General features: G+C 40.8%; 1 protein-coding gene across 1 annotated transcript; it reads left to right on the top strand.

Annotated features, from left to right (window-relative positions):
- The first annotated feature begins 4,163 nt into the window (after window positions 1-4,163).
- On the top strand, window positions 4,164-10,410 carry LOC109461576. The gene is made up of 4 exons (XM_019757948.1): window positions 4,164-4,853; window positions 5,976-6,060; window positions 6,413-8,063; window positions 8,589-10,410. The coding sequence occupies exons 1-4, from the start codon at window positions 4,164-4,166 to the stop codon at window positions 9,931-9,933; spliced, it is 3,771 nt and encodes a 1,256-aa protein (XP_019613507.1). The 3' UTR covers window positions 9,934-10,410.
- The last annotated feature ends 521 nt before the right edge of the window (window positions 10,411-10,931 follow it).

Raw genomic sequence — 10,931 nt, 5'->3', positions numbered from 1 at the left:
AATTAGAACGTTTGCGTTGATGTTTAAGTGTCTGAAATGTTGCAGAGACCGTCGCAGAACCGTATTGGAGACCAGCCCACCTTCGGTAGCGGCCATGCCTGCTTTTAGACACTTTTATCAACCTGTCACTGCAACTGTCTACAGTTTAGTTATACAAGCTCTAAAATGACTGTTTGAATTAGAACGCCTGCAGTAATGTTTTTGTGTCGGATATGTTGCAGAGACTCCTAGACACTAGATTTCATCAACCTCTCACTCTTTTTACAATTCTCTTTTTACTGCCCTTAGCTATCCATGCTAAATGTAGTTGCAACAATTGACTTCAAAACTTGACTGACTAAATCTTTTAGCTACACTACCTGAACTTCCCTAACTCAAATGCTGGCTACATAATGTGTCGACCTCTCACTACAACTGTCTGTTTAGAAGTGTTTACAGAGATCTCTCACTGTAACTCTATCTACAGTTTCATTCAATGTACTGTTTAGTTATCCTATCTAGAAACCATAATAAAATCATAATCCTCGCAAAAGAAATACTTATTTTTGTTCCGCTGATTCCATAACTCAATTCCTCCCTTTCTAACATCACACACAGCTTACCTGTAGTACATTCACCCTACAGAAGGAAAGCACAACATTGTCTTTTCCATCTTCTGTAAAGAATGGGACATATTTCCAAAAATCATCTTGTGAGCAAAGTACTTCCCCTGAAATTTACTCCATCTAAGTTTCCATTTTTGAGTGCTACACAATATTTACATTATTTATCCTTACACGTTTTGTTGCTTAAATGATTGTTTCACCAGGTAGATTTCTTTTTTTCAGAAAAAATCAGGACGGACAGGGCAACATAAAAAAAACAGGCCAAGGCACCGCGTGATAGCCAAAAATGTTACAATATGAGCCATGAAGTGAACATACCAGACTGGTCTATAATTAAACAATAGATTTTGAACTTTTAATGAAACAAAATTGCATTGTTACATTGAAGAACTTGGAAGAAAAGGACTTTTTGCAACTGTTGGGGCTAAAATATGTCTTTCATTGAGCATTTTGCAGTTAATTTAGAACAAAAAAATGGACAGGGCAATCCGAGAAGCAATAAATTAAATTGGTGTGGCCTAAGGACAATTAGCATTTCAGAACTTTTAAAAATCTTGTACAATGTGGATCATAATGAGGAGGATATCAGGGAAAACAGTTTGATCACAAATGCTTTTGAAAACATCCCATTGCTATACAGAATGAAATAACAGACAATATTACAAGTGCTTTCCTCAATAGGAAAATGTACTGTGTTCTCCGCCATAAATGTAAACAAATGTTAGTCATGACCTTAAACTAGATATTAGTATTAGAAATGTGAACTCTTTCAATCAAAAATGACAATGAATAGAACAGAGGGCCAGTTTAGATAATCAGGTGTTTGGAACTAAAAATTCAGAGCATCGCAGAGATGCCTAATTCCAACATATTTCATTGTCATTTTTAATTTTAGGGGTCTGCATGCATGGGATGTCCCGATCACGCTTTACACTAAATTCTGGAAGCAGCGGTCACGATTTATTCTTCATTTGTGCAGACATAAACTTGGTTCAAGTTCGAATTATGCAAAATGTCAAAGCGCAAAAGTATGCAAAGCAGCGACCCGGTATTACGCTTCATTCATGCAGGCTTAACGCTTTACCCATAAATTATGCAAATATTACATTTAATATTAAGTCACAACGACCCGATTTTGGATTACTCAAATCTAAGACAAGTGCTTACGCAATGCGGCATGCAGACCCCATTTTTGAAAGAGTTCTAAAAATAAAGGCCAACTCACGTCAAGGTCCGATGTTCTCTTGTCTCGTAGATAGGTGACAGGTCCCTCAGGAACACACTCAGGCAAATCCTCCTTGAATAGGACAGGAACACAGACAGGTCCCTCAGGAACACACCCCAAATATCCTCCTGGAATATACGCACTCAGGTCCTCCAGGAATGTAGACAGGTACACAGGATAGCAGCCAGGTCCCACAGCACACACAGGAGCATGGTCAGGTACAGTCTCAGCTTCCCATCAGCTAGGGTGTAAAAGAAAAAAAAATTCAGAAAAATCTCATGCCAAATTTACATACACCAGGGATACACCAATATATGTTTAAACAATATTCACATAACATGCATGACATCATAATATTCACAACATTTGTTATAAAACCTGCTTTGATTGGTGGAAGAGCACAATTTGGAACATTGTTAACATGTTAGTGAGGCAAAACAAGAGCACAGCCAAAAGTGAACAATCAGAGAATATTCTGACTAAACAACAATCACATGAAAATACATCTCACACAAGATATCACATAATATAAGGTATCACAATCCATTTGTTCTAAAAATGGCAATGGCAGCGTGCACGACTCGGAACCAAGAGGTCCCGGGTTTGAGTCCTGACAAATTGCCACCGATCTTGTACCCTTGGGAAAGGCACTTTACACGACTTTCCCCGCTAGACTCAAGTGAAAATGAGTATTGTCTGTCCTGTATTCGTTTCTATGTGCGGGACACAACACCAGCAACAGCTGCCTCTGTTCCGCGTGTATTGCAGCACTGTTGCAATTTCAATAAATCAAATGAAATCAAATCAACCTGATTTGGTTGGGGAAAGAGCACATGGAACATTGTTACAGAGGCAAAAGAAGAGCACAAAAAACAATGAAAATACATGTAGAAATATATCATAATAACCAAACAACAATCACATGAAAAATTATCACACATGATATCATGTAAGATATCACAATCCAAATAACATGATAGTCATCTCATGTTTGACATCCATTAAATTACAACTAGTAGGTACAATTTAAACATTAGAGCCAACGACACACATGAAATGCAAATTTTCCAAAGATAAAAACATATATGTCATCATAACAAATACATATCTATAAACCATCCTCATTGCATGCAAACATGTGTCAATGAAACTGTCATCAACAAGTCATGAAACTTGAGAGGACTTGATACACTTCGTGTATACAGACCTGCTACAGAGAAGGGATTCAAACCCAGGACCACAATTCCTCCACTCTTTGTTGTTGTTCCAAGTTGTCGTCTTGCCAAAAAAACGACTACATAACTAGTACCTATGAAAACGTTATCCTTGGTTTGGAGTTTCGTGATGCACTTCAATTCAGAATCTGAAACAACATGCATATATGTCATGTCAAATACGTAAACTATCTAATAGTATACATCAATATTAAATAAACCATCCTCGTCATGCAAACATGTGTCAATAAAGTGGTTTATCGTCAAATTGTCGGCTGAAATTGTCCACAGTTTGTAGCCACATAGTTTCATTTTTAACAATCATTGCGCACATGTAATTAGACATATGACCTAATAACCTGGAGGATAAATGTTAATATAATATCAATTGGACTTTTCCCTTTCTGCGGCCAATCCTGCTTCGCTGTTGTGTTTTGAGTGAAAGATAATTGTGGAGTAAACACATTACAGTTCTGTAGTAATAACAGAGCCCAATGCAGCAGGGGTTTTTCTAAACAGGGGAATAAGGGCACTGCTCCCTCATGTAACCAGTCAGCCCTAAGTGGCTACTTACACACCATTTAGTCTTTCTCAAAATCATTTCTTTTCAGTAAAGATGTAAAAACAATACAACAATGCATTCTAGACGTAAGTTAGTCTGCGTTACATTAATGTTACTCTCATTTAAAAAAAAAACCCTCAACCACTTCACTCCCTCGCCATATGCATGTCTGCGATCTGCTCCCTCAGGCTAAATTTCTCTAGAAAAACCCGGGCCAGCCTGCAATGTCCTTGAAACACGAGAGGTTGACCTTTGTCCCCATCTTTGTGTTTACTACGTCAAACAAAACACTGCTCGCTCAGGTGTGACCCAACAGAATGACCCGGAAGTACAACACTGGGAAAGTCCCCAGTCAGAATAGGAGGGAAAAACCAGAAGTTTCACCCACACATCGAGGAACAGAAACATTTCCCTACATGCACTGAAGAAAAAAATAAGTCAGAGCTTTTGCTTCTAAAGAGGGAAACAGGCAAGTCTCTAGCCATGCTGGTATAGAGTTTTGGACATCCAGGTGAGATTTACGTAGACATTTATGTCAACAGAGTAAACACTGGAAAATGTCTAGTGTCAGCATGGCCAGTCTGGCAAACAGACTGCAGAAACTGTGCATAAACAGTCCGTACAGCAAAGAGGTCTGTTATGATCGGGCACTGAGAGAAGCTATTGCTAGTGAGGATCATTTCATGGAGGTAGAAGTACTGAAAAGTCTTGGAGACCTGCGTCTTGAGAAAGCCAAGCTCAGTAAAGATTCAGCAGAGTTTGACAAGGCTGCTGCCCTGTATGCTGCTGCCTTACTGCGCTGCAAAGATCCAGATGTAGGTGAAACGGTAGAACATCGTATCCGCTACATGGAGAAACTCTCCAGACAACTGCTGCAGGGGTACAGTCCACACTATCAATCACCAGACTACTGGGGTAGTGCTGACAGTAATGTCTTAAGGGTGGCTGAAACATGCCTCAAATTGGAAAGAAGTGTCAGAATATCCTGGCACTCCCTTGAGGTGACTTACACAAAAACACTGGTAACAGCAATTGAGAACAGTGACATGTTCTTGGAGTTAGAGGTTCTAAAATCTCTTGGAGATTTCTACCTTGAGAAAGGCAAGAAAACCTCTGATGTATCCCAGTTCTCCAAGGCAGCTGCCATGTACAACAAGGCCCTGACAACATGTGGGGATCCTGAGGCAAAACTGACTCTGCAACATCGTGTCAAGTACGCAGAAAAGACCAAAGAAGCTGCAACACAGGTGAGTAGTTCCAACATTACATTATGAAACATTATCAATGGTCTTCCTGCAACAGTGCCTAGCAGCATTTTCATTGTTATTTTCTACTGAACAGATTTATTGTAACCATTGATAATCAACATGACCTGATAGTACAATACTGTTATTTAGTGTCATTGAGTTTAAAAAAAGGGAAGTCCTAGGTACTATTTATCAAGAAAAACTCAGTGTACATCTGATCCATCATAGAATTCGAAGTCACGAAGGAGAGAAGAGAGACTGCATCAGTTAAGAAACATCAGAAGAGCAGCTGACAACAAGCAGGATCGTCATCTCCATCCACCTATACCAAGGTAGGGACTCAAATTTTCCACCGTAAGGCCACACCAATTTAATTTGTTGGTTCTCTGATTCGCCGCTTCATTTTTTTCTGATTTGCAAATAAAAATAAAAATTCAGAATCAACTGAAAAATGCTCATATTTTGCCCTGAACAGTTGAAAACAGTCCTTTTCTTACTATTTGTTACAGTCATTCCATCTTTCAATGCAGTAGTATCATTAAAAGTTCAAAATTCATTGTTTAAATTTTGAACCAGCCTGGTGTGTTGACTTCATGGCTCCTATCATACCATTTTGGGCCATAATAGGATACCTAGGCCTGTTTTTATTTTTATTTCGCCCACCCGCTCCATTATTTTTCTACAAAAATCCGTTAACCAAGAAATTAAATTGGGGTGGCCTAAAGAAAAAAAACTAGATCTGTGCATTTACATCATGTATTATCACAGAAACATTTTAATGCAACAGCCGCAATGGCATATTAACTGTTTACACATGACTCTTTAATACAGGAATGCAACAGAACCAGGAATAACCAGCACTACACGTACAGTTGGAACAGAAAAAGAACTAAAACACAAGTGAGTATAATGTCCATTTTGGAAGCATATTGTCAATGAGTACACTCCAGGTGTGTTGTGCCAAAAGGGGGTTTTGCCAGCTATATACAAACCACTATCATTACATTTAAAATTACATCATTGAACTTATCTTTTTAAGATTTTCAATGTTTATTTCAATCTAATTAATGCCTTTCTACAATAATATTTTTCACCTTAAGGGAGTACACAGACCACTGTAAGGAAGGGGACTCCTCCCTTGCCAGATCAGACCTGGACTCAGCAGAGCAGCACTTTGCAGCTGCACTCAAGACAGTACATGTTAAAGGTAAGTCAACACTGTCATGTGATTCTGTAGATATTATTATAACTTATATCTATATGACATTGTGCACTTCACAAACCAATATATACATTGTAGTAAACAAAATTGTATCTTAAAACCATAGAAAGGTAAATGTAATACTTGAACTAATGGCATGCAATATTAGCAATGCAGTTTGGGTAGCTCATTTATATTGTATAATTGTACTGTTCCAATTCCAATTAGAAATATTTGGTTGCAGTGAAGCTATTACGTATTAGAATTATATAATTATGACTGTTAGCGGTACATTTTTGTGAAGTTTAAACCTATAATTATTATATAATAAGACCTGCATGAATACCTTTTAATTCAGACCCCACAGCTCAGCAGTACCAGAGAGAGGTGGAGCCCCTGTGCAAGTTGGGGGATGTCTACAGTAAGCGAGGTCAGCAGACAGGAGACGGGGGAGACTTTGTCAAAGCAGCAGCACTCTACAATGCAGCAATAGCCAGGTCAGAGGATCAAGTCCTCAATGGTAACATAGCTATCAAAGACGTAGAAAAGTCATTTCTCAAATGTATCCTAGACAAGCATAGCAATTTTAACCAAGATGACAAAGAAAAACACAAGAAACAGCTGAAGGAGATGCGGGACCAGAGCAAGCTGGAGATGGAAACCATTGACCAGCAGCTGGATCCCTATGTACATGATGAGGATGACCCATGTGTCAGAGAGATAGAGGCAAAACGAGCTCAGGCTGTCAGGCAGTTGTTTGAGAAAATTGCACAACAAAGGAAGGAGTTCATCAGCCTGCTTGTAGAAGAGTGTATTGGGTTAATGGGTCCCCCTCCCTGTAAGTATGCCCTGATAGGTTTGGGTTCACAGGCCACAGGACTGGTAACTCCATACTCAGACCTGGAGTTTGCCATCTTGGTAGAAGAAAAAAGTGAAGTATGTCTTGTGTATTTCCGTAACCTCACCCACTATCTACACCTCAAGGTGGTCAACCTGGGAGAAACCATTCTCCCAGCACTGGGAATAAAATCTCTCAATGACTACTCTGAGAATCCACTTGACAACTGGTACTATGACTCTGTTACACCACGTGGGTTTGCATTTGATGGCTCCATGCCAAAGGCAAGCAAGACTCCACTGGGCAGGCAGGGAACTAAGAACAAACCACCCAGTGAACTCATCTGTACACCAGAAAACATGGTCTCAATACTACAAAAAGATGTCGCATTGTATCTGAAGGAAGGATATCACCTGGCCAGTATCTTGAGAAACCCATGCCTGATAGCAGGGGACCAGGATTTGATTGACACATACATGGCCATCACAGGGAAGATACTGCAAGCTGATGGGGGTAAAATGGCTCAACAACTGGCACAGGAGACACTGAAGGAAAACAATGACATCTACAAAGATCTGCGATCATTCACAGCAAGACTAGTTGATGTAAAGAAAGACATCTATCGCTTCCCAGCGGTAGCTGTGGACTGCTTGGCACTGTCTTCAGGCATCATACCTACCACAGTCTGGGAGACAATAGAAGAAATGGAAAACCAACAAGTGATCAGTCCCAACAATGCACACCACCTGACAGTGCTTACCAGCATCTCAGCAGAACTCAGGCTCAGAACATACATCGCAAATGGTGGACAGAAGGAAAACCTGTCAGCTATGGCCTCAATTGAAACAGAACAGCATGGACAGGAATCATCCAAACAGACCAATGAAGTACAAACAAACACACTAAAACAGATATTTTATCTTCCAAATGAAAAGCAGCTTTTCAGATACTATCACACAGCACTCTTTCTTAAATATCTTTTCTTAAAATGGTTTGAACAAAAAGTGTTTCCAACTTCATTCCCTGATTTCTATGCTACCTCTGCAACAATGAAAGCAATGATGTACGATGTACTGTGCAAATATGACCAGGCTGTCAGCTGCTACCAGGAAGCTCTGAAGGAAGCTGATGAAAAGGAGAAAATTGAGCTGCTCAACAGGCTTGGAGAGGCTATGAGCAGAATGGGTGATAACCAGAGGGCAGTCAGCTATCTTGAAGAGGCACTGTCATTGGCACGTTCCTCTGGTCAACATCTCACAAATCTAGACATTGGTTTGACACTGGAAACCTTGGGAAGGGTTTCCTACCGTATGGGTGATTACAGAAAAGTAATCAGCTACATTGAACAAGCACTAAAGTTGCAGAGGAGTATCTTTGGTCAGAATACAGCACATCCTCACATTGCTAACTCACTCAACAATCTGGGGTTAGCCTGTGACGGGCTTGGAGATTACAGAAAAGCAATCAGCTACGGAGAACAGGCACTGCAGATGTACAGGATTATCCATGGTGAGAATACTGCACATCATGATATTGCAAGCTCACTCAACAATCTTGGGAAGTCATGGACAGAATTGGGTAATTTTCAAAATGCAAGAAACTACCTGGAACAGGCACTACAGATGTATAGAAGTATGTATGGTCACAGTACAGCACATCCTGAGATTGCTACCTCACTCAGATACCTGGGGATGGTCTGGCAGAGTCTGGGTGATTACAGAAAAGCAATCAGCTACTTAGAACAGGCAATGCTGGTGGACAAGAGTATCTACAGCCAGGATACACCACATCCTGAAATTGCCAACTCACTCAGATACCTGGGGTCAGCCTGGCACCACCTGGGTGATCACAGAAAAGCAATGAGCTACTTTGAACAGGCACTGCAGATGTACAGGAGCATGTACGGTCAGACTACACCACATCCCAATATTGCCAGCTCACTCAACAACCTGGGGGTAGCCTGGCACCACCTGGGTGATTACAGAAAAGCAATCAGCTACCTTGAACAGGCATTGCAGATGCACAGGAGTATCTATGGTCAGACTAAAGCACATCCTGATATTGCCATGTCACTCAACAACCTGGGGGTAGCCTGGAGTAACCTGGGTGATTACAGAAAAGCAATCAGCTCCGTTGAACAGGCACTGCAGATGCACAGGAGTATCTATGGTCAGACTAAAGCACATCCTAACATTGCCATGTCACTCAACAACCTGGGAACAGCCTGTAGCAACCTGGGTGACTACAGAAAAGCAATCAGCTACCATGAACAGGTACTGCAGATGGAGAGGAGTATCTATGGTCAGACTAAAGCCCATCCTGACATTGCTACCTCACTCAATAACCTGGGGGGAGCCTGGCATAACCTGGGCGATTACAGGAAAGCTATCAGCTACCATGAACAGGCGCTGCAGATGTACAGGAGTATCTATGGTCAGACTAAAGCACATCCTGTCATTGCCACCTCACTCAACAACCTGGGGGGAGTCTGGCATGACCTGGGTGATTACAGAAAAGCAATCAGCTACCTTGAACAGGCACTGCAAATGTGCAGGAGTATCTATGGTCAGACTAAAGCACATCCTGACATTGCTGGCTCACTCAACAACCTGGGATCAGCCTGGCATGACCTGGGTGATCACAGAAAAGCAATCAGCTACCTTGAACAGTCACTGCAGATGCAGAGGAGTATCTATGGTCAGACTACACCACATCCCAACATTGCTACTTCACTCAACCGCCTGGGGTCAGACTGGTACCAGCTGGGTGATTACAGAAAAGCTATCAGCTATTTTGAACAGTCACTACAGATGCGCAGGAGTATTTATGGTCACACTAAAGCACATCTTAACATTGTCTACTCACTCAACAACCTGGCGTCAGCCTGGTACCGCCACCATGACCACAGTAAAGCCCTCAGTCTCTGCCAAGAAGCCTTGGCTATGGCAAGACAGGTTTTCCCTCAAAACAGAAGCCATCCACTGATAAAAAACATTGAACAGAGCCTGGCAAATATGATCCATGCAAAGATAAGAAAATAGTGTTTTAAGAATCTTTAGACCTTTTGTTAGTAATAGTTAATATGTAGTATTTTTAAATAATTATTGGAACAGTGCAATGTTTGCATTACAGTACAAAATGTATGTCCTGACCTAATGTATGGATTTCTGATGATCAAATTTACATCAATTCCATACATAGAATTGAATAACGACAATCTAGAAAGGTACCATTTGCAAAATGGAGGAGGAATTGTTAACCTTCACATGGTTTAGTCTTTCATTTTCTGCTCTGTTTACTCTTACTCAAACAAATTCATAATATATACATGGTGACCAGCCCCTCCAACTCTGTCCTGCTATCACATAATGTAACCCAACACCACAGGGTGTCTGCTACAGCACCAGTTACCATGGTGACAGACGTCTGGTCCAGATCACCGACCTTATTTGTTCGGGCAAGAAGATGAGGAAGCAGAAACTGAGCAAAAACAATGTTTTACTTCTACAAACTTAAGGTAAACATAAAAACGCTGTGACTGAAGAAAGCTAGTGGATACTACATGTAGCTGAAATGTCTGACCTTTTCCAAAATCATATCCAGTTGCTTGAGTAACTACTTTTTGGTGTATCGTATTACCTGGATGTATAACCTTCATTGACATAAACATAAAAATGCTTTTAATAAGCGTAAGTTTGTGGCTGAGACAACAACCACAACAGACTTACTGGCTGCCTCTATGAACTTTGGGTAGACGTCAAAGGTGATGAGTGGAATGGGTAACATGCGGAAGTAGAGCTTCAACGCGCCCGCTATGGTGTTGATGTCTTTGTACGTGGACTCCGAAATGTTGGCCTGAGCTCAAACTGGAAAAACAAGGAGATTCTGTCATGAGTAAAGGCAGAAGAACCAGCTGCAGTTCCAACTTAACCTGCTAGATGACCCCACTATCTTGTTGATATCCTCTATTCAGAGATAACCGATTTGAAAAGGCAAAAGTCTGTTTCTGATAAATTTAAGTACCTGGATTCATGAGTAT

This window comes from Branchiostoma belcheri, unplaced genomic scaffold (assembly GCF_001625305.1).
Source record: "Branchiostoma belcheri isolate BF01 breed outbred unplaced genomic scaffold, Haploidv18h27 scaffold94, whole genome shotgun sequence".
In the NCBI taxonomy this organism is placed as follows: domain Eukaryota; kingdom Metazoa; phylum Chordata; class Leptocardii; order Amphioxiformes; family Branchiostomatidae; genus Branchiostoma; species Branchiostoma belcheri.
This window is presented reverse-complemented; position numbering and strand designations above follow the sequence as displayed.